This window comes from Theobroma umbraticum, unplaced genomic scaffold, assembly GCF_002168275.2.
Source record: "Theobroma umbraticum cultivar Fairchild unplaced genomic scaffold, ASM216827v3 scaffold_67.0, whole genome shotgun sequence".
Taxonomy (NCBI): Eukaryota; Viridiplantae; Streptophyta; class Magnoliopsida; order Malvales; family Malvaceae; genus Theobroma; species Theobroma umbraticum.
The window spans coordinates 3570399-3595432 of record NW_018397262.1 but is presented as its reverse complement, the minus strand read 5'-3'; the positions used below and the strand labels follow the sequence as shown (position 1 = coordinate 3595432).

General features: G+C 33.3%; 1 protein-coding gene across 3 annotated transcripts; it reads right to left on the bottom strand.

Annotated features, from left to right (window-relative positions):
* Positions 1-108: 108 nt before the first annotated feature.
* On the bottom strand, positions 109-23194 carry GSL04 (glucan synthase-like 4). Of its 3 annotated transcripts, none has more exons than XM_021431868.2 (41): positions 22499-23192; positions 21714-21814; positions 20006-20127; positions 19761-19893; positions 19566-19673; positions 19207-19326; positions 18949-19041; positions 18755-18846; positions 18258-18384; positions 16459-16596; positions 16310-16386; positions 16037-16193; positions 14860-14985; positions 14669-14786; positions 13834-14162; positions 12286-12338; positions 12136-12196; positions 11179-11260; positions 11046-11095; positions 10565-10651; positions 10369-10503; positions 10188-10279; positions 10013-10094; positions 9770-9930; positions 9466-9589; positions 9277-9371; positions 9038-9185; positions 8578-8729; positions 7625-7731; positions 7412-7534; positions 7238-7306; positions 6894-7056; positions 6691-6802; positions 5389-5508; positions 5199-5314; positions 3967-4050; positions 3376-3488; positions 3062-3291; positions 1047-1895; positions 600-785; positions 109-511 (listed from the first exon to the last, which is right to left on the bottom strand). In XM_021431868.2, exons 1-41 carry the CDS (start codon positions 22773-22775, stop codon positions 281-283), a joined length of 5943 nt encoding a protein of 1980 aa, XP_021287543.1. In that variant the 5' UTR covers positions 22776-23192; the 3' UTR covers positions 109-280. The 3 variants fall into 3 exon arrangements, with proteins under 3 accessions (XP_021287543.1, XP_021287545.1, XP_021287539.1); XM_021431870.2 differs by having other exon boundaries at positions 19812-19893; XM_021431864.2 differs by having other exon boundaries at positions 3062-3488; positions 22499-23194.
* Positions 23195-25034: the final 1840 nt, after the last annotated feature.

Here is a 25034-nt window from a genome sequence, read left to right as displayed (position 1 = left end):
CTGCACTGGTCTTGCAACAAATTTCATAGGTATTTTTAGTTTTCAAAAGGTTTAGGTCCCTTACTGCTCAGCTGGATTACTTCAAACAGGAAACAACAGCTTGCCAGGTTTAGTTTCTTCAAATTTCTAACTTGCATTTCTATACCAGCAATTGAATGAATCAGTGTTATTTACAACTATGTATGTTTTTGAGATCTTTTGCTGTTTTACAATGAAAGTTTGTCAAAAACACTTTTGACTGTACAAATAAAATGCCAGAACCCTTATCAGTGTCAAAAGATTATGTCTGCTTTTTCTTCCCTGCCAGAATTGGTTGGATTTGCAAATGCCTATTGAAAGCCTGATTGAAAAGGAATCGAGTTTGGAATGCTGAGATGATCGGAAGCCATGCCAAAATAGCAACTGGTGCAAACAGAACCGAACCCATTCCATAATCGTATGCTTGAGCAAGGACCTCGGTGAAGTGCCAGAATCCGGTTTTTCCTATTATAGGCCTCACAGCTTGAGCAACCTGAAGAAAATAAAATATAAGAGGGTATATGAGAAAAGCAGGGAAGTTGAAACAGATCAGGGGAGAGAACAAACTCATCTAAACATACCAGTATCAAACCCCATCCAGTTGGCAGAAATGCTAGACAGCAGATGATTACATCCTTCAAAGATAGTTCACAGATGATGGAGAGAGTAATTACAATGGCAAAACAACTTAGGAAAAGGAATGCCTTAAAGAACCTAAACATCAGATGATAATTAGCGCTGAACAGTTGCCTTCCGATGTTTACTGCCTGTACATCATGTGGAGAACATGTTATAGCGGTTTAAACAGAAAAACAAACGGGGTGCTTTGGTGCAAAAATTCGTAATTAATCAGATTTTGCAAAATAAAGCTCGTATCAAGTGAGAAAATTAAAGTGATAATTGAAAAGTAAATTATTTGAATGATGTTGATTGACCAGTGTCATGTAGTACAAAGCTGCATGATGTGTATAGTTTAGGTAAAAGTGCAAAAATATACTTTCAAATTAAGAAAAGAGTAATGAATTTACCTTAACTGTCAGGAAAACTGCAAGAATAACAACCCAGGAAAGCACATAAACCAGAAAATTTTTGCTCTGTTGGGAGATGTCAAGATGATAGACCAGGCCATATTGATACAAGAAAAACCGAAGAGACAGAAGTATTTCAAACAATCTAGCACCATATCCTGAACGACGAAGGTGAGCCAGTTCATCATTCCACCAAGACTGCCAACTCTTATCTTGCTGAATTCCAATACCCCCTTGCTCCTTGATCCACTTATTCCAGCCTTTCCAATCATCTACTATCTTGTCCCAACTGAATCCAGAAGGATTAAATAGAAACGGTGCAAACAACCAAGTTATGGTCATGAACCAAACAGAGTAAGTGATTAATACATATGCCATGCTGCTCTGATAGGACCTCCTGAACAAATCATAAACAACTAAGAGGAGCAATAGTTCAAATCCTTTAACAAAATGACTTCGTGAATACAATCTGTAGTTCTCAGTGAAGCTGGCATGAAACACCACAACCTTACGTCCAGTAGGCATATATTTAGCTCCCCCATGCATAATTGTTCGACCATAATAATGGGTTTTTGTTCCAAGGGAAAAAGTAAAAAAAACAGCAGCAAGCTGCAGTTGCATAAGAACAAAATCTTTAAGGGCTGTAAGAAAACCTTTCTCAAGTCCAATCTCCATCACCATTGGTAAGCCGGTTAAAAGCCCAAGCTGGATAAATGATTGGGAAGCAAGGGCTGTTTCCAACGATTCTATGTTTTGCATTCTAGCCTCGAGGAGGAGTGCCTTTTGCAGTCCACTAAGAACCAGGTATAACTGTCCGTAGAGGAACACGTAAATTCCAATCACTGAAATCTGGATTTTTACAGCAGAATTAGAGCATAAAATGAGAAGGGTAAATATCAGAAAAGCTAGGGATAAACTCTTCTAAGTTAGTAGAAAAAATGATTTAACTATATTCATTGCAAACAATTTGACATTTCCACACAACACTAAACAGAACTACCTTCAGTTTTACTTAAATAGAACCAGGAGCTTAAGAGTCACAATGATTATTTCCCATCATTTTGATAGACCTCCAGGGCAGTCCATTCCCAGTTGTAGCCATATCAAATTATGATAATCATCCAGTTTTTTCAAATTAGTATCTGATAATGTAAATACCTATACATTTATACAAAAAAATTTACAAGAAAGATTTGGAGGTGCATCCAATAAAATTATTAGATACTTTTAGAAACATTTTAAACACCTATTGAACCTTAAAAAAAAACCTTACACATATATTAATAATGATAATCTTATTAAAATACCTATTGAACCTATGTTAACCCTAACCACATATTAATAATGAGTTTTTAGTTAAATGAACTATATAAATATGACGACACTTGCATGATAAACCCGTCCTATGCTTTTCTTATTCTTAAATTCAATCTTAAAAGGATAGTATCCAAAGGTTTACATGCAGGCAGCATCCATTTGGAAGTCTCTGAAACTCAGATCCTCCAAAGGCAAAAGGTTCACCTTCAAATGACATACCAAATATGTATCAAGGAGCATCAAGTGACACCCTTTCAGACAGATGATATTACTATTCTCTAGAAGTAATTTCTACTGCATGGAAAATTAACAATACCAAGAGGTCAGTAACTTATCAGATGATAAAACATGAGAAGCTTCTTGAGAAAGCTCAACTAGTGAAATAATGAACATCTTTCCTTATTCTTTTTATCACCAAACTAGGCATAACTGGCTGATAGAAAGAACAAATTACTAATAAAACTAATAAACATCTTGTTGGTTTCTTTTCAGTTTTCACCTATATAAACCGTACTTGTCTGTTTCTATTGTATTTTACATAAATCCATTCTAAGAAATTTGGTCAGTAGTGTGATGCTTCAGTGGTTTTGATTCAGCATAGACTATATTTAAAACTTTTTTTTACTACCAAGAAGAGATACTAAATTTATCAAGGTTGAATACCAAAAACATCAGCTAATTCAGTTTGAAAGAATTACCAAGCTACTGAAGTAAAATCCAATAGTTGTGAAGTAACAAGATAGCATCCGAAAAAAATCAAATTGACGTCCAAGACGGTGTATATCACGGCTTAAAGTTTGTTCACTATTCCCATTAGCCACTTTGGCTTCAAACTTTGAGATTTGATTTAGGCCTACATCACGACCTTTGCCAACTTGCAGGTACTCATGATATGTGATACATCCTCGTCGTAAAGTTGAGTTAAATCCTACACGATATTCAAATATATTTAAGTGTAAAGCAATTATGATTAAAAGGTCAGCATATAACATTTGAAGTAACAAATTCCTACCGGCAAAAACATCCTCACTCAAGTTGATTGTTTTGGATGCTTTGCTTATGCCTCCTCTTGTGATGTGAAACACCCTATCAAATACATCTGGATGCCCATAGTGGAAGCGTACCCTGTATATAAGGAAAAAATAATAGAAATGAATGACTAAAGCAATGATAACATTGGTCGATATCAAAGAATTATAGAATGGAACAATCTGAGCCTTAGCATAGCATGAATAATAAAGAAACATCAAAATAATTGAATTACAAAGATGCCGGATAGCTTAGATAGTAAAGTACTTTGGTAATTTTACCAAGGACTTTGGAATCAAAACCTGCTTTAGCCAGGATAGAAGGGTGTTAAGGGTAGGGAGGAGGCTGTCAATCATTCATGTATTTAATAAAACCAAAAATTCTGGCATCTCAAACATAGACACTATAAAACCAAGATAAGATTGCCCAAAAATAGTAAATGCGTCCGCCCTAACTTATGGAATTCTGGAATGTTAGATGATACCTGATGCAAGACAGACACATGCAGTGCATTATAAGGACCATAATTTACTGAGATCGAGGTATTTGCTAACAGAAATAGGGCACAAATTACCTGAGAGGGTTGGCAAGAAGCCTTTGGCCAATTGTGACAAAGCTGGTTTCTTGATATGACATAAACCATGCCAATGAAGAAACACTGCAGTTTGAAAGAAATGTATTTTCAGTCTTTAAGAAAAGCATGTATGTCCACTATCACATAAAAGAATTACGGATTCCTAGACAAATATAACAAATAAGTGTTCATGATAATTCAATCATAAATTTATAGGTTTGGCAACAATGCCACTATACCACATTTTGGTTATTTAAAATTTACATGAACATTAATTCTAAGCTTCAATGCTAACTATGCCACATAACAATGGTCCTTTTTTTAAGATGCTCTTCCATTTAGGTAAGCAAAAGCAAAACAATATCTCAGATTTTTTATGCAAGGTTTGCCAACTTCATTGATTGTTTCAAACAGAAAATTGTTGTTTAACATTGTGATGCAGCATCCAAGTATTAAGTCAATCCCAGCTTGCAGTCAAAGAGGAATAACTCATGAACAGAAATCCAAATCTGTCTTGGAATTTATATTGGTCCATCCTTGTAGTTAGAATCAATGTAATTTTATGGCGCTTAAGGGGTTAGATCATAGAATGAATATTTGTATTTCTCTCATATCAGAAAAATCAGTCTTGCAGAGCTCTCTGTTTCTTTCTTCTCCTTGCTGAAGACTGATTTTTCCCTGATTTTTCTATTCTTTTCCCATCCACATTAGATTGTCCTACAGTTATTACAGCAAAAAATCATCATTTTGTAATTTATATCATGAACCAAATGAAACATAGGCAATTATGGGGGCACAGGAACTATTTTACAAGAGAAACAAGTTAAAGTTTTAGTTCAATGTTGTGTAGAAAATTTGTAAAAACTAAAGCCACTTATTCCTGAGCCAATATCTAATATCTATAGTCTATTTTAAGTTTACTGCCATGTTTTCCTTTTGATGTGACATGCTTGTAAAGTTGGTTTTTCAGAGATTAATTTTGTCCTCCCCTGTTCACACGCTTTCTCATATTGCTAGATTGTTGTTCATTCTTGCTTCATCTTTATAAAATATTTATTCATTAGCTAATAAATAAAGTCATAGGTCAAATGACTGATTCTTAATAGATAATGCTTTCTTTGAAGTTAGACTCTTTTGGTTTTGTTTTTATAGGTTAGTTACCCAGCTGAAAGGTTATAACTCATCCAGACACAAGATGAGGAATCATCATTTATGGGTTCAAAAAATTAAACCTTCCAGTGAATATGTGCTCTCTCAAACCAAGAATTGTGGGAGGGCGCCGACCATGGTTTTGAAGAAATTCTTGCAGAAGATTTCTCACTTTAAGAGCTTCTTCCAAATAATTGTCCTGTAAAATTGAATCAGCATGAGACTAGAACTACATCCAAGGCATTAAATTTCAACTACTGGAGCAAGACATACTTGGTTCATATCAATTGTTTGGAGAGCTTCTCCACGTGTGAAGATTATAGCATGATTTTGATTTTCAGGCTTCCCTTCGCCAATGATGGGTGGACCAGGAAGCTTTATGCGATATATCACCTGTAGATGAATACTAATCAGATAAGTTTCAAGACAACACCTTAATATAGGGATAAAGGTGGCACGTTAATAGGAATTGTGACATTATAAATATCCATATAATCATATAATTTTAAGCATAGATATGACAAGTCTGCCTTCAATGTAATTCTGTGAATGTTATTAAGTCTATTATTGCTAGTAAATAAACTGACATGGTATTTTATATTTCTACTTTTTTCACTATTATATTGAAATCTCAAAAAGAAGAACTATTTCCTGATACTTTTCATTGTATTGTATACTAATCCTTTGATGGCATGCATTATACATGAGAAATGGCTACATGATAGACTAATAACACTGAACACAAAAAATCGTATTACAAGAAGACTTGAGATAAAGAAAAGGAGTCTAAACATGCATTACACTTTCAAGTATCAATGATGGGATAACAGTCAAAATTAATTGGTATTTAAAAGTACATAACATTTATAACACTGTACAACCTCATGTTGACTAACATGAACTGGAGACAAACACCTGAAATATCTTTTTTTTTATCCATTTTTACAATTATATTTCTCATCCTTCTATGGTTTCTCACAGTATGAAATTGCTTTGAACACATGTGAACATAATCATCAATAGAAGTAAATTTGCAAAGCATGTTAATAAAATGCTCTGACCAACAAGTAGAATCATTTTAGTAAAGTGCAAAGGTATTTATAAAATACTTTGCAGCTTTTGCTCACATAATGATTTTTAATTGAGTTCCATATCCAACTCATGCAATCAGTATGCTATATTTCTCTCATCGAAAGATATGTTTGGTTTTGGTTCCAAGAAAAGTTGAAGATGATATTCAAGTTAGTCTCCCCAAAATAACAAAATTGAACTTTATAATGTTAAAGTAACTTGAATGATCTCCAAGGGACAACAGGAGTCCTGTTCTTAATGAATATGATGACCATCTCTCACCTAGAGGCAGCGAGTTACCTTAAACAAGTCCCCTGCTCACCATATCATCTTTAATACCCCCCCCACCCCCCTACAATTTTCTTTTTCCATTTTGCTATGTTACTCGAAACCATAGGATGTTGTAATTATTAATTAATACTTAGAAGATAAGATTGGTTGAATTTAATTTTCTGGAACTTCATTAATTTTCCAAAAAAAAAAAGTAACTTGAATGATTTATACCTGGTCAAAATTACCCACAGCTTTTGCCAATACAGAAGAATAAACCTTTTGAGGCTTATCTCCTACTATTTCTTCTTTCTCTTCAATATATGCAACACGCAGAGCTGGATACCTACAATCAGCAACGTATTTCATTATTTAGATGTCTAATATACTTCTTATGCTTCAATAATTATGCAGTTTTACAGTATTTGGGAAGTTACCTTCTCATCAAATCTTTTATGTCTTCTGCACGAGGGTCTCCAGAAGATTTTTGTGATCCAAACATTTGACAAGAGATAACATATGTGAATTTCATGTCTGCTAAGGCATCTAATTCAGCAGATAACTTGGGATTATTTCTTTCAATAGCATCCTCAAGAATGTCTGGAGTAACACAATTAGCCATGTGGAAGAGAAGAAAGGCAGAAAAGGTTAATTTGTTTAACCATTCTCATCAATATATAATCTTATGACGTCAGAAATCCTAGGGGATACACAAAAATATTAAACATTGAATCACAAGCAGAGGTGCTAAATGCATTTGATTAGGTTGAGGATCAGTAACCTTTATTCTCAGGCTTTTCAAGGAGTGCTTGTAATTTTAAGGCTTCTCTATAGTACATCATTCCTCTAACTGTCACAGTCAAAGGAAAAGAAAGAAATTAGTGATCATATTTACAAAGCATTTAAGGTTCACTTACAAGCCAATTAATATATATTACTAAGAAATTTCAAGCACCTGTTCTGCTTAGTGTTTGGCCTCGAAAAGAAGCCCAATTTCTAATTTCTTCCTCCTTGCTCTCGTCGATCAGTTCATTCAAGTTTTGATACCCCATACGCTCCAAAAAGTTTTTCCACTCATCTAAGAAAAATAGAAGGAAAATGCTAGGCATTTGTAGCTGTACGCAAACGGATACTGATAAGAATTACTACATAGATAATATTTAACTACCTGGAAATATTTTTTGCATATAGAAGATGATAGAAACTTGTCCTTTGCTTGATTGTAGCTCCTTCATCGAAAAATTGATATCCTCCATGTAATGTGGGGTTATAACACTGTTGGTTCAGATATGTTAATTGATATAACAGGTCGACCATATGCCTTTTAAAGAATTAATGCTGATATTATGCAAGGTTGTAAAGTAATAATGATTATTACAATAAAAATTGCCACATGCATGCAAGTAGCTAATATCAGCAAAAATTACAAATAACATAAACTTGGCATCTTTTTCTTTTCTACCAGCACCATAAAGAAAGTTATTATTAGTCAAAATTCACGTAGAAATATTGCTAATGCAATAACAGAGTAACACAAGATAAGTACAATTAATGGAAAAAGCTTAATGGAAGAGTAAACTTTTGAAGAAGAAGAGGATATCATGAAACTGTTTACATCTAAGTGCTGTACTTGAAACTGTTAATAATTGGTAAGTATAATCACAAAGCCAAGAGAATTGAATTTAAACTTTCTCTAACTTCATTTTTTCCTAAAATACTCGAAGACATATTGGAAGCTTCAAAATTTACATGCATATAATATGATGCTCTAAATATAACGAAAAGCTCTTGAAGAATTGAAAAGCCCATCTCAGATGCATACCAAGATCCAACACTTGAATCTAAGATTTAGCAACATAAAAATCAAATTAAATCAAGTATTCCAAGTAAATTCTATCAAAATTAACAATCCATCTATGTCTATTTCCAATTGTGAGTTTATGTTATTCACGATTCATTTTGCATTATACATAGTATGGTTAGGCTGAACACAGTGCCCCAGTCCTAAAAAATTAAAAGACTATAATCAATCAGAGCCAAATAGACAACTTAGTGAAAATAAATATACAAACTTAGTATCTTAACGAAGAGAAAAATAGTGACAGGAGAAGACAATTCAACCTGAAAGACAGCATCTTGCGTACTTCAGGCGCCCTAGGCATATCCATAAAGAGGGAAGTAGCAAAGAATGATATACGCCTTCGAGCATCTAAGTTTGCAGGTATGTCCATTGCCTTATCTTTGATAGTAAGCAATAAATGCAAACGCTTAATCTGCCAAATAAAGATTTAAATGTTTTTGTAAGTATATTTTTCAAAATTACAAACCTGAATGGCTGCATATTTGCTTAAATTAGTATACAAACTTATTCTACTATAAATACATAACATGGGTGCACATCTGTGTCAATGTACATGCATGAACACCTGTTCCATGCATGTGTATAATAAAATACAGACACCAATCTTGCTAAACAAATAGCCACATCAAAGCAGTATTTTGATCTTTTGAGACTGATATTATATTGGCAAATTGGAAATGCCTCTAACTAAAAGGACGGGAAGAGAGAGAGAGCATTTACCTGTTCATTCAAAGGGCCATCGTCTGGCAAGGGAAAATAGATAGAAGTCTTGCCAGCAGCAGATTCAAATAACTGTGGTTCAATCCTTCTAGAGAAAGCAGTACTATCACGCACAGTTTCTTGGGAGGATTCTAGCAAATCCAATACTCTGCATGCATTTAAAGATGAATTTCAAAAAGGTTAAGCACTAGAATTTATCTCTCAGAAATGGAATAAGAAAAGAGTCCAAGCATGATAACCTGTGGCCATTTGCCATCATATCATTTGTTACAAGCTCAAAGATATCTTGGAGAACTTCCACAACCTTATCATATTGGTTTTTATCTCCCTCAACCTTATGTTATGCCATGGCCGTGTTATGAGATTTGTTAGAGAAAAATGAAAAGAAAGAATTATTAGCAATTTAGCATTGGCAGTGTAACACTTACTAGCAATTCAAGCAACTCAACAAATTTAACTTGTAGAGCTGGGAGCTCACTCGTCTTAAAATCCTGAAGAAAACTTGATTCTTTAATACTTCGTTCAATTTCATTCACGATATCGAATACAACCCTAAACAAGAAATACCACAGGTTAACAACACAAGGACAAGCTAAAATTCAGAAGCACTTAGAAGTCCATAATTCCAAATTTATCTGCCTACCAAGAAAAAACAAGATTGGAACATTTTGTTTGTCCACACCAAGAATGTCATACAAAAGAATATACATATAGACATAATGTTCTTCCTACCTCTTTTCCAGATCGCCAACAATAAGAATTTCAAGGATGCTCTTCACTGACATGTAGCACTCCTTTAAAGCAAAGTACATGTACTCATCTTTTCTAATCTTTCTAAAAAGCTTCTCGTCCTTCCCCACAAAATCTCTTGCAATGCTCAGTGCTGTCGAAAACTAACAGAAGGAGGGAGCAATGTCAAGGAGGAATACCGATGATGAGACAAAAATACAATACTTTCAAAACGAAAAACCATACCTTATTTGCAAGAAGGAAAATAGGCCAACGAATAATTCCAGGAAATAAACCTGATGTAGGAATCATCATCAAATCCATTTCCCTGTCAAGAAAACAAATATCTGAGTTAATTACTTATATATATATATATATATATATATCCTTGAAGAACACTTAAGCAACAGAAATAATCAACCTGTTGCTTATCAAGTCTTCTGATCTAAAAGCACTGATAATTTGGTTCCAGACTAGAACAAACTTCTGATCTAAAACTTCACTTTCAGACACCTGAGAAAACATCAGTTAACTATCAGAAAGGGAGAATACAAGACCCTCTTCTCGTCTATCAATGATATTCCAAGTTCTGGATCTTATACCTTGCAAAATATGTTCTGGAAGAAACTCTTTGTTCTACTCTTTTGGCCTTTTTTTGATGGTGGTGGGATAAGACAAAGGTTGAATGCAGAAGGCAAGGAGTGAAATCTACTTCTCAGCATTCCTAATGTCCGGATCTACATAACAAGTGGAGTTAGTCTAGTGCTATGCTGCTTATGAGAGAAAATAAGGTCATACCTCACCAAGATGATGCAAAATGCCATAAAGTCCTCCACAGACTGTACAATAAACAGAATACCAGATCTGTGTGTCCATGAAATACACCTGAGATAATTTTGAAACAGTATATGAATGTTAAGGATTAAAAGAAATCATTGAACAAAGTAATTATGATCGAAGAACTGATTCATTAGTTAAATCTGCAATTTCAACTTTTCCTTTTCTTTTCAAATTATGTTATTGAACAAAGAAATTTATGCACCGAGAACTCATTCATTAGTAGAAACTGCAATTTCAACTTTGCTTTTTCTTCTCAAATTCATTACAGAAAATAAGTGCATTATTAACTTAGTTTCTCATTTCCAATGCTGAGATCAGGTGGATGCCTGGTCTTTTTTATGTAGATATGCAATATGTTTACTTATTGGAAACAAGATTCAGCCAAGCTCAAACTTCCTAATTTAAAGTGAAAGTTGTCAATCTTTGGGCAGAAACTTACGACAATTATGGGAGCCCACACGGCCACAATAGCACCAGCATTACTCCTGACTAGAGAATATAAATATTTCTGATTACAAATGTAACTCAAATGTGACTCTCAAAAGACAAAAGGACAAAGAGTTGAAAAATACCTTTGGGGAAAAGCTCATGCCAATCATATATTTGCACACCAATTTTCATAATTCGTCTCGTTGGTGCTATTAGGGGTTTTATCTACATTGTTCGATTAGCAGTAAGAATTAAAAAGTTGGCTCACAAGTGCACATTTCTAACCGCAATCAAACTTAGAAAGAACACTTGTTTACTAAGCACTTTAGGTTTATACATCACAATAAAAAAAGATCATCTAGTCAGAATTAAATACAGATTTCTTCAATAATTTTTTTTTTAATTTCTAACTTCATCTTCTTCAAATAAATTCTGGAATGCAAAAAAAAACACCCTTGGACATTTTACAACAATCACAAATGAATCAAATGGCTTAGGCCAATACGAACTGAAAAGGTGCAATAGTGCAGAAGACTAACTTATGACTGACACAGTGCTAGTCACGGCACAAGGATATTAGCTTTAATCTTTAACCAGTAACTGGTAGCCCAAGAAGGAAAAGAGAAAAAGAAAATCTGTCCAACCAATCGCAGCAGTTTCATCAATCTTGATTAGCGTATGTCATGCCATAAGAATTTCCTAACTATTAGCTTGACTGTGTTATCCCACAAGAAATGTGAGTCTAAATAAGTTTTGTATAACACAAAAGTATCTTAAGAATATTTTTTTGATTATGAGGTCAGAAATAAATGTAGCATTTTATGGAGCACTGCAGCTTTCATTTTTCAATTTAATATTATATAATATCTTTCACTATAGAATTATATCTGACTGTTTGAGAGATGCTGTTTCTTCCTATATTAATTGTGTCTATCTAGTTAAACAGTTATGGCATTGTAAATAACTCTTCATGCCTAAAATCTCCCAACTTTATTAAAAAAGTGATTATTTACCAAATGGTTCCACAAGACAATCACATATTTGCATTTCATGGTATCATAATTTCATAACACAGAATAAGCAGTTACATTGTTGCTCACCTCGAAACTGTAACTGAACACTAACTTGGTTGACAGCACTAATATCCAAAAAAATGTATACCTAAAATAAAAAGACAAGCATTAGGGGTGATTTAATTTTTCAAGAAATCAGAAACTTATAAAGCTTCACAATGGCAATATGGGTCATACTTGAAAAGTGAAACTTGGGTCTCCTGCATTCCCCGCCCAACATATAGACTAGGCTACAAAGCGAAAAGAAACTTAAGCAATGTTTTCCAAGTTTAAGACCAATAAGCAATACAGTTAAAGATGAGAAAATGTACCAAAAAAGAAAATAGCATGAAATATAAGCTAAACATAAAATGCCTATATCTACTTTTATTTATTTATTTATTTATTTTTTGGATAAATACCTTTCATTTGGTTTTAAAATGTTAGCATGTTTCCACAAAAATCTACGATTAATTAATGAAAATGAAGGTATCAACTGTCTAGATGAAAGTTTACTATGAAATACAGGACAATTATGAAAGGGAAAAATATGGTAAATAAATAAATAAAGCAAAAGAAAGTTAAAGGCATCATTCGTGCATAGATTTTCCTAGCAAAGCAACAACCATTTTTTCATATAACCAGCACTTGACAATGATTTACATTGGTAAATACAGCAATTAAGTATAGTATCTATTGACAGTACCAGTGTGCCAAATTCTTGTTATGATTCAAATAACTGAACAATAACAATACGCAGGTGTTTATGAAGCAAGGATTATTTAGAACTCCACTGAATTTTATATCACATTCAAACTGATTAAGTCATGTATGCAGTAAAAAGAATTTCAGTCCTTTTAGAAATATGAAAAATGTTTAGAAGCTATGGCCATTAGAATGTCTTGCTTTCTAAAACAAAAGAGTACAGATGTTATTAAAAGTTGTTGAAGATTGCACACATTTTAAAAGGACCAAATACAATGGAATTATCTCCTTTCCTTTTCATTAATAGTTTTCTGTACCTTCCAATTTGTCCTTTTCGCAGTTCATCCTCTCTCTTCAAGGATTCTATAACTTTAAGTCTTCTCTTTATCCAAGAATGTGGAGCGAGAGAGAGAGAAGACTGCTGCAACGTGATGTAATATGTCTAACCTTAATGCAAATAAACTTTAAATGACAAATAATTGTATACAATCATATAATCTCAACCATTCATGGGTGTGGGGTCCATGTGAGCTCCATATAATATTCAAGTGGAATGAGTACTGTTCAAGATCAAGAAAGAATTTTTCTTTTCAATTTTTTTTAAGAGGTCATTTTATCCGCCAAGAAAACAAGGTTTCTCATCATTAGTAATAATTAATCAAAATAGTTTTTCAACAGAAACAGAAACAAGAGCTTTTTACTTTGTTTTAGCAACATATTAGATCTTTGATGAGCATCAATTTGTTCATATGCTGGTACATTGACAAGGAAATTAACATGTTCACTAAATAATTCAGCATATTGTTTACTTAACTATAGTACTTATTTTGGAGGGATTTTCAAACAATAATTTTGGTATGGCTTAATAAGCTTATAATTCATGTTTTACATATGTAATAGGGATGAACAATCCATAATAGGTATTATTATTCTAGTGGTCTTCATAGTTGGTATTGCTAGCTAACAACAGCATACCGGCAATTCAATATAAAAATACAAGTTTTGACTGAAAAGAAGAAGTACAGAAGGAATAGTATTTACCTGTATCCACCTTAATATGGTTTTGCACATGCACCAATGTGAGATTTCTATGTACTTGCTAACAGCAGGAACAAAAAATAACACCAGGTCAACTGCATTAGTCATTAAGTATATTGCTACAGCAACCATAAATGAGGAATAGCACCATTCTCCAAGCCAGTTTCCATATGGTGCAGAGTAACAAGTATATTTTCTCCTAGAATGAGCATAATAGACAGGAAGAACAATGGTCCATATCACTGCAATAGCAAGCCTTAGCACTTGTCTTCGTTTTTGAGACAACTCCATTGTGTCTCTTGCTTTCCATGTGAAAACAATATCAAGAATTGCTGCAAGCCCAAAGCTGTATAAGATTAACATTCTTTTCATACATATTCATCATAGATCCGATGGACGTATTTGTGAACATATTTTTGTGCCGTACATGTGCATAAGGTTTGGAGAGAGAGAGAGAGAGATACTGCTGTTACTTGAAATGAGGGACAATAAAAAAATAGATATAGGAAAAAAATAGAGTGCTATTAGGAATATACACACACATATATAGGTTTGTGTACATATATGTTTGTATGTATGAGTGTATATGTGTATGTATTAGCTGACACCTAAAAATTCTGCAATCTAATGACATATTAATCCATTTTTCAGGGAAAAAAATAATTAACTTATTGTACTACATCATGATCATTTAAGTTTCTTTTCTGCCTCACTGGAAAATTATTAGTGTGATACAAAAGAGAGAGAGAGAGAGAGATATCTTTTATTTAATGTCCTCTCCAGAACAGGTAATTTCCTTGTTTATTACTTATGTATGCTAAGCTATTTTAACTCATACCTTGTATGAGCTTAAGCATTGCAGATGTAATGAAGATGCTCATTATGTCCTCCATTATTACTGCATCAAGCACTTGAAGTGGAGATCCAACATCATGGCAAGCCATGATTATCATCGCCTGAAAAGGAAGCAGAGATGATGACCCCAACCCAGAATAAACATTACAGGTAACAGTAATCTGGTAAACAAACCTGAAGGGATAGTATAAAAAAGCTCCACATCCTATCAAAGCTCCTAAAAATTTGCCAAAAAGAACGGACCTCTACAAAATTTGACTTCCCTAACCATTTTGGTTCACGAATCTCCTCCAAAGTTACCTGTGGAGAGAAAGAGGCACATCAGAGCATAAATGATGGGCACATATCAAATATGGAGCAGTTATGACCTTGCAGCTGGAAGCCTAGAATATATTAGTTTTGTGTTCAAGCATAAAGTCATGATCTCCATATTCATTGTGCTAGAAGTGAAAGAGGATGATGGAGAGAAAGAGGGAGGAAGAGTGACAGAGATAGAGAGAGACAAGAAGAGAGATGAGAGTATTGTAAGTCAAGAACAATAAAGCTCGACTAATATGAAGCCATTTTCAGGATTTTCTCCTGCACCAAATAATCAGAAAATCTTTCTTTGCCTATTCCTTTTAATCATGTAAGACAAATTACATGTCACACATTAAAATATATCGCCCAAACTAATAGCCTCAATGAGATTAGTGACTTTGTAATAAATTCACTACTTACAAGGATACATATGTAAATGCTTGTGTGTGAATGTGCACCTGCATATATATTATATGAAAACAATCTAGAAGATTAATGTCAGAATTTCTCTTTCTGCATAGTTACATTTGAATAAGAGGCATTTCAATGCATCTCCAACTAGATTTTATTAAGAAGCATTTTACATCATCAAGATTATCGAACTAATGACTCACTCCCAAGTTACTTCACAAACTTTCCAATCTAAAAGAATGTAGAAGGCTGGCTCTTTGTGAAGTTCTTCACAGCATCAAAAGCGAGTACATTCTCCACCCACCCCCCCCCCCCACCCCACTTTGTTTTCCTTGGCTCCTGTCAAAATAATTAAATCCTAACATCAACACACAAACAACTAGGAGGGATAACATCAATACATGCAATAAAATGTGACCCATTACAGTTAGTATATTTGTGTTTATGGCCTTTTAAAGTCAACACAATGATCTGCCGAGTAAGAACTTGAATAACAACAGTATGCAAGTATCTTCCACAGGCTAAAAAGAAGCAGACAGCTGTGACACAAATTTTAGCAGGTAGAGATGGATAGCATAGTTTTACATTATTGTTTGGTAACTATTTTATATTTTAATCATTCATAGTGAGGGTCACTTACATCATTTAACCCCTGTTCTTCATCTTCATTTCCCTTTACCTTCCTCTTTTCTTTAGCAGTCCTAGAAATCTTAAATTTTTGCTTCTTAGGAGACTGCGTGCAGAAAAAATCATGTTCCAGACGCATAGGCCAACCTATTAGGAAACAATCAGGAGACCTGAAGAAATATTGGCAGTTATAATTACCCAATGTCTTAACTTCTCGAAATAATAATTTGGCAGACAAGCCAAAGAAGAAGTTCAATATAAAATGAAAATGAAATAGAAACCTAACCAGAAGAACTCATTTAGGTCATCATAGTTCCTCCATGTAGAATGGTCAGCTGTTCCACTTTTGTTCTTCTCAGCTTCCTTCAGTTTTTGACAACAGCATTAGATACTTATTAAAGAGAATTGGAAGGATGGGATTAAACTAAGTAATACCTCATATATAACTCTGTATATGGGGGTAACCACATTGCTGAGGAAAGACTCACGGCTTCCTCCATATGCTGGCATGACTGTATCACCAGTTGTCATGCTAACAGCACCAGTTAACATACCATGCAATTCACATGCCATCTGAAGTAAAACAGCAAATGATGTCATAAACTAGTGAAAAATTGCAATAACACAAAATACACTTTTATATACTGTATGGCGATCACTTACTGACCATAAAAATACAACAATAAATACGCATGCAAGAGAATCAGATTTAATATTCAAAACCTTAATATGAAAGTATCAAAAATTTTACCCAGCTGTTCATGTTTTGTGTTTGATCAAATGTTAAAAGTAAATGCTCATGCAAATCACCAAATTATTTTGAACCCAGACTTAAGTTTACAGGTTTAATGTTGCATCAGCTGATGATTGATGACTGACATGATCCTATTCCATAACAGTCTACAGCTCGCAGATCATTTAAATGGAATAAAACATAAAAGAAAAACAGAACAGATTGACAATTTACTAGAGTCAAAATTTCGTGTACAAGTACAAATAACCAACCGGCTAAAAATTTAAAGGAGCAGATTTTTACATGACCAACTTGCTCTCCTAATACTTCCAGTTTTAAATTTCCTTAAGGGGTAAGAGAAGATATGTGATAGTCATATTTGAAGTTGATAAAGTTAGATGGTTATAGCTCTTCCAGCATTGTGGAAATTGGAATTTGAACCACAGAAGTGAGGAAAAAAGAAACATATGTAACAATTCTTTCTTGTATTAATGTAGATTTACTAGTACAGAAATTAACGCAAATTACATCTTATTCTCCTATTTTGAAATATACTAAACAACAAACCAAATGAACAAAGAAAACATTCCATGAATTGGTGAATTAATTCATAACACCAGTGGTGCCGGAGTAAGATTAACCTTTAAGTAAAGGTAATTTCATTCATGGTTACCCACAGCAATCTGTCAATTTCAAGTCTAGAAGCAATGATCATACTTTGACTACAAAACAATTAATTGCATACATTTCGACATGAAGAATTATAATATCTCTTATTGACTAGAAAATTTTTACCTCTGAGGACACAAATAAAAAACCTCCATTCAGACTAGAAACCAAGGAGCTAGATTAATGCCTGCTATGATTTATGACAAAGTGGGTTTCTCTTTCAACATCCTTGGAGAAATCACTATATTAAAATATAAGAGATCCATCTCTTCAGTGTCGAGCACTGCTTATCTCTCTCTATTTACACTATCAACTGTCTTTTTGGGCCTTCTGGCCCTCTGCTTCAGATTTTTTATTGGGACCAGATCAAAAGACTTCTCCAAATCATTAGCTTTGAATAGAACTCATTCCCACTCAAACCTACCAAAATAAGATGTTTAGCAATTTTCTTATCACTATGACCTGCATGTGCAGGCATTATTAAGAAATTGTAGTTTTCCTCACTTTTTATCAGGATAGAAAAAAAAAAAGAATAGATGTTATTCCCACCAGAAAAAAAGACCATCAAATGGTTTCCTCACAATAAGCAATGAAGTATGCATCATGGATCCATACTCCCTTAATCTTTAAATTGTTTTCAAACTCCTGCATTTTCAAGGCATCTGCAATGATCTCTAAGTCTTTCACTGTCATAGTTTATGCTCTCTGTACATAAGAACCATAAGCACATTATACCATGTTCTATGTGACAGCAAACTTAAGACAAAATATAAAACCCAAGTTAGAGGAAGCCATAAGGAATTAATCAACAGAACCATATGTTTGAGCTTACATGGTGAAAAATATAGCAAAGACATTCTGGCATAAATCGCAAGTTTGCAGCCTCTCCCCAGATAAGAAGATAAAGCCCTATATATAGAATTTTATATTGCTGGGCTTCTTGATTGACACAAGGCAATCTGCAAGAACAAATTATCCAGTTGTATGAAAATCTTAAAATTAAAAAAGAATCACTACAAATGTTCAGATTAAAGGGAGTGTGAAACCTAGGCCTGGCCTAGCAGTTACCCTTTATACGAGGGTTGAGGTCTAAGGTTCAAATCCTCTCTATCCCCTAAGATTTATTCACTATGTACCAACCAAAGAAAAAAGTAGTAATGAAAGGGAAAAAAAAAGTGCAACAAAGAGATAGAATCAATTAACAGCAAAGAGATGAACAGAAATTTATAATAGATAATATAAACAGAAGAAAAATACACCGGTTGCCAGCACAAGATGTAAAGATAGAAAATTAAAGAGAAAAATCAGAAATTTGATTCACTCTCTTACCGGATGCTGCTTTTTCTGCCCAAAAATTTGCACCAGTTTGTATAATTTTTGAAAAACTTTCTCATCTGCTCATCAATAGCTGCGTCAACTAGCTGCCATGATAACATGCATGTCAAATGCAAAGAACCTTTAAGCTCAAAATAAAAATAAAAAAATTGAAAAAAAGAAAAAAAGAAGGGAAGAAGCTAAAACACCTTCAAGGTAGATGATTGCTTCTGGGGTTGCCGAGCAAGGACATTAGCAAGAAGTAAAACAAGATGTTCCCTCTGGTTGGCTACATTTTCTTTCTGGAAAAAGACATAATATGAATTTAATGCAAGTCTTCAATGGATTAGATGGAACACAAAGGCCACTATTTCATAACTGTTAAATTTCATATGTCCTCACATGACAGATTATTTTGTTCAGTCAAAGAAAGAGAGAGAAAAACGAAAAAGGATACTTTAGAATACCTGGAACCCAAAAGAATACTGAAGAAATTCAAACAAATCCAAGAAAGCCCCACGTTTCTGAAAGTTTTGGGCTGATGGTAAACCACGGACATTACGAACAACTGCAATAGCAGCTTTAATCTGCAACAGTTCATTAATTTGTCAACAAATCTATTCCATTCAAGCAAATGTTAACATGAATATAAAAGAACACAGAAAAAGTCACAGCACATTCGACCAGTTTCTCCAGCTGTAGCAATGCAAAGGCTCAACAGCAGAGGAAACAGGTGCTGGAGTTTTTGGAAAATCATGTGACAACTACCTCTTACAGATTAAAATATTGAGAAAAAATATCAGAGTTTATTCATGCAGCATCAGACCTCAGGGAATTTCATAATTGCGTGCTGAATACCTCCGTGATCAAGTGGCAGAATGTTGTATGCAAACAACTCAGATTTAGCTTGGATGCTATCTCTGTCAGCAAGGGCCTTAAAAGGAAAAAAGAGATATAACTTAAGATGACAAGTATAGCAACAAAATCCTGCTATTGCAAAATATTGTGGTAAGAAATGTACCCATAAAAAATGTGGCAGGAAGGCTAAAACATAAGAAGAGAAAAATAGAACCTGAGGACCAGCTGTAACTGTCTTTAATACTTCGTACAACACTGAAGCAATTATACATGCATCTATCAACTTCTCTCCATGACTAATTAAGAAAAAAACCACAAATTAAGTTCAAGTAGAGGACATAGATCGCAATCTAAAAAGTTGAGCAGAGCAAAAGCCAATAGAATATCCAAAATATTAAGCATTATTACCTATTTTCTAAATCAAATGCTCCAGCATGCTGGTTAATATATCTCCTGCTTTCATCATAAACACGTTTAAGTTCTCGTAAGTCACTCAGCTCCTGCCTTGTTGTTTTGGTAATTTCTTCATCCTATCAATCACATAGAGCAAGCGAGGCACAATAAATTAAATAAAGGAAGAAAGCAACACGCGGTTACAAATCCCAAAGGGCCATACTAGGAAAAGAATATGAATATAGACAGGGAAATTCATGCAATGAACATGCCAAAATGAAATGCTATGGAAAAAGCAATGTATGGGTAGTAACTGAAGACTGATCAAGGAGGAAATGTACATGAACCTGACTCTAATTATTATCATTTAGTCATTTTCACCACTGTCATTATTTTTCTAATTAAATTCATTTATTTCTCACCCTAATTATTTTGTACTAATCAATTTCTTTGTTTTCTGGCCATGCTGTCATATGCAGGTTTGCCCCTTAATTCGCCTCAAAGTTTTTCATCATAGTCTATAATTTATGGTATGAGATTTACTTGGGGGCTAGTGGCAGCGTCCTAAATTAACCTTATATGATGGGATGCTTTAGAGAGATTTGGCTTGGTAAGCTTAGAGTGGCACTACTAAGGCTTCTAAGGGACTAATCGATTAACCGTTTCTATAAAGCTCAAATACACACAAAGCCTCATCCTCAGCACCATGTTGTTCCTGCAAGTTCATAAATTTCTCGTAATTGTATTGACATTTCACCTTCCTATTGGAGGATGCCACCTTCCATAACACTATACATACCTCATCCTTTTCTCCAGTCAAGGGGATCTAAGATTAATGTAGTGACTTACATTGTCCACTCCTCTCTTGCCTCTCTACAAGGTAGTATTCAGAGACCGACAATGGAGGCCCCATTCAACTAAAACAAGTTTATTGACATTTCTTCTACATTTATAGCACAAAAAAAGGATGTGAAATTCATGAAATAACAATCTAGATAAACATAAGTTGCGTAAACGCACTTAAGAAAACTAAAATACTAGAATTACATATCCAAATGGATTACAGAGATTATTATGCCTGTGCTATTCTAACTCAAAATTATGCTTCTGCTTACAGTGAAAGTATGAAGATAAGGTAAGAAACATTCATTTTTGCTAAAGTTAGGGCAAATGGGTTAAGCTGAAACAAAAACAAGGACAAGAAAGTAAAACTGTAATTAAATAAGAATGTAATGAGTACATGTGCATGTAGAAGAGCTATAAAAGGTAAAATAAGGCATAAATTAGTTGACATAAATATACACACACACCAATCAATATTCTATTTGTCTCAAAAATGGAAAAACCTTAAAATACAAATAAAGATAGTATGAAAAAATCAGATCTAATATCTGGAAATTTTACCTCATTGAGTAGGATAACAACCTAAATAATATTATTGCGAGAAAGAATTCTGGGGAAAAAACAGAAATTCAGGGATCATTGTGAAGAGAATGGCATGGTGAAGCTCAAAGAAATGCATGTATAGAAGGTCATTGGAATTGAGGAAGAATAATGCAAAGGAGAACCAAGGCAGATGATAGCGTTCTGAGTTCTGACTGAACGTATAAGTGACTAACAATCACTTTAGTCTCCTGTCTTCCCAATCAATATGAAAAAACCACCTAAACAACCAACATTTCAAATTTAAGTTTTGATGATAAACTTCAATCTTAGTTCTTACACGTTCAAGCCGCTCAAGAAGTAAAGTTTTAAACTGTCGAACACCCCTTCCTGTTGAATTACGGTCCAAGTTATGCGCTATTTCAAAAGCATGAAAGCGACCTGCTCCAGAAAGCCACATAAATAATTAGTGTTGGATTTCAAGCGGAATTAGAATTAGCCAAACAGAGCTGTTCTCTAACTGATTTATGCCTTTTTTTTTTATAACAATAAAATTAAAAATTAGCACTTAAACTAACATGACAAACCATAAAAGAACTCCAAGGACTAGAACATGAAGTGTTCCATACCACAAAGGTGTGGTAGCTTGACTTTAGTCTCCTTTATTCAGTTACAGTGCAAAAGGTATTAAAATGAGGGTAAAGAAATAAAGTAACAATTTTAAACACCTCAGGTTTAACATGCCAGCACCAGGAAGACCAACAACCTCCATTAAAGAGCTCAATTAGTAGCCTTCTGATTGTTTTCATTCCCAAAATTTTTCCTTTTATACTCCATGTAATTGAAAGGATAAACTTTTAGTTGTTCACACTCATATTGAATAAAAGCCATCCAATAAAAAACTAATTGACTTGGCAATACTTGAGAAGGATTTGATGAGAAAGAACATGTGACTGCTCAACACATCTTGGCTAAACATAACCCCATAAATCACTAGAATTCCCAATCCTCAAAACTCAAACTTCCCGTTAGCAAACTATAACTATAATTTTTCTGAGACCTGGTTTACCCTAAAACCAGTAAAAAAAAAAAAACAAAGACATTGAAAATAAAGAAACGACTTACAAAGATAGGCAACACGAGGGGCTTTCCATTCCAACATGTTGGCAACTCTAAGAAACCTTTGAATTTCAGAAGCCAAAGTAGGAGGCAATCTTTCACTGTTAAACATTTCAGAAACATACACACCACAGCCACTACTACTACTTTCACCATAAGTAAGTGACCTCGTAACTCCCTTACTTTCTTCTTCTTGTTGTTCTCCATGGCCAATGGTTGGTTGTTTGTTGGGCTTTGGTTCTTCGTCAAAAATGGGATCAACAGGAACAATCTCATTTGACATGTTTTCTGTAGCGCTGAAAAGGAAAGGAGGAATGGGAATGATGGGTATGTAAGAGGTGGAATTTTGATGGTTATGGTTTGGCTTTGGCTTTGCATTTTTATTGCTTTTGAGCTTGCTTAATGGGGTGTGTTTTCTGCTTTGGCTTTGCTTTTTGGTGGGAATGGAAAGATGATTTGTGCTCTTTGTTTGTGTTACTTGGTGTTGGAGCTTTTCCTTTCTGCTCCTCTGCTTTTGCTTTTCTTTGGGTCTTTTTCTTTACAAAAAAAAAAAAACACTAAATAAATAAGAAGAAGCAGAGAGAAGGAGGAGAGTCCTTTGAAAGGGTGGCGCATGAGCCGTTTTTTTATTGCTATAAAAGAAAGAAAAGCAAACCAGCCAAGCCACGAGAGAGAGAGAGACAGAGAAACAGAGGGAGCAGGGATCATCAAATGATTGAACATTTCCTTTGAATAAACCGATCCCATGCCTTTTCCTCTTTAATGTTTCTTTCCATCTTCTCTTATAACTTTTCTTATTTTTCATCTCATCCCCATTGAAAATTTAAGTGAAGAAAATACTAATAAATTTTCCCTTTTTTTACTTAAATTTTAATTGAATCACTGCAAAAGAGAGCAAACAACTGTAGTACTACGTTTTTTGGTTTGATAATTTTATTTTAATCGAAAAATTACCAAACATAATTCAAATGTCATAAGAATTAAATACTTAGTTAATATTCTTATCATTTTCGACTATTTTTATCTAAATAGTTTTTTTTCATAAAAAAAAACTATCCCAGACTTTTGCTTTTTGATCGCAAGTATTGAAAGTTCGGGAAAGAGAAAAATTGACAAGAGTGTAATTTATTTTTTATTCTAATATTTATTGTCATTATTTGTGTATTTAAAAAATAAAAAATAAAAATGAGACTTGACTACCAAAAGTTTCTTAAAGTTTGCAATTTTTTAAAATAATGTTTCAATATGTATTATACTTTAACCATAATTTCCCCATTTTCAATTATATACGATTCTGCTTTCTACTTAATTTTTATTAAAATTAAGTCACGCGCTGCATCCTGGTATTTACATTTTATTGATACTTTGTTCATTTGTTTTAAGTCATAGTGTTAGTGTACAGACTTTGATATAATTTTGTGCCTTTACTTTATTCTAATAAAATTTCAACAATTTTTGAAACCGTTTATTATTGTACAGGAAGTTTTAACAGTTTTTCGATTACTTTTGTCAAAATCTCAGGATGAAATTTTAACAAAATTTCGATAATTTTTTATAAGAATTTTAATATATTTTTAAAAAAAACTATATCGAATTTTTGATAAAATCCTATCAGATTTTTTTATAAAATTTTAACAAAACAAACATCTTAAAGTTAAATTATTTAAATGAAATTCAACAGCATTTATACGTTTTCATTGGAGACGATTTTTTTTTTAATTTTTGATGTAAAGCATTTTCAATTTTATTTTTTTAATGAATTTTTATGAAAGATTGCTAAAAAAATAATCTCACAACAGAATTTTGACTTTATTCAATAAAAAATTTAATCAAAAAAATCCTTTTTCATATAAGTGAATAGATTTGTGTGAGGTACACGAAGAATTTTGACAAAAATAAAGTGAATTCAAAAAATAAATAAATAAAAGAGAAGCTCTGGGGCTAAGGAATGTGCTGAATAAGTAAGTAGAAGAATAATAAGAAGTGATTTAAAGGTCGAAGTCCTTTTAGGGTGGAAAGGCTTCTCCCATAGCCAACCTTTTCAAGCAAATTAAAAAAAAATGGTGAAGAAGAAGACAAAATTAGGCACGTTGTGGCTCATGGCTGTCTAATTATTTGTTATCTTTATCATAGGCGTGTCAAGCCATAACACACACACACATATATATATATATATATATATATATATATATATTATTCAACAATAATTTATTTTATTTTATTTTGTAAGTAGCTATTTCTAAGTAACAAATAAAACAAACCCCACGTACCAGAATGGAAAAGGTGATCATCACTTGCTGGAAATTTGTGGAATCATTCGGTTTGTTTGGATTTCTTTCTTACTTGTTAAGATTATAAATTAAGAGAGTAAGATTTATTTTGTTACAAGAATATATTTTTAATTTAAAATTTTTTTTATTAATATGAGATTTATTATATTTTATTTTATCTAATTATGTAATATTTTTATTATGATTACTTTCTCATTTATAAAAAAAAATCACTTTTCGTACATTAATAAAAAATTTGATAAACTCGGGCA

Excerpts from the sequence above, each read along its gene's own strand:
- GSL04 (XM_021431864.2), bottom strand. The coding sequence starts at position 22,775 with ATGTCAAATGAGATTGTTCCTGTTGATCCCATTTTTGACGAAGAACCA. Across the intron at positions 18,847-18,948 it reads AGCAATCATCTACCTTGAAG|CTAGTTGACGCAGCTATTGA; the intron begins GTGTTTTAGCTT and ends TTATCATGGCAG. Across the intron at positions 14,986-16,036 it reads AAGAACAGGGGTTAAATGAT|GTAACTTTGGAGGAGATTCG; the intron begins GTAAGTGACCCT and ends TTCTCTCCACAG.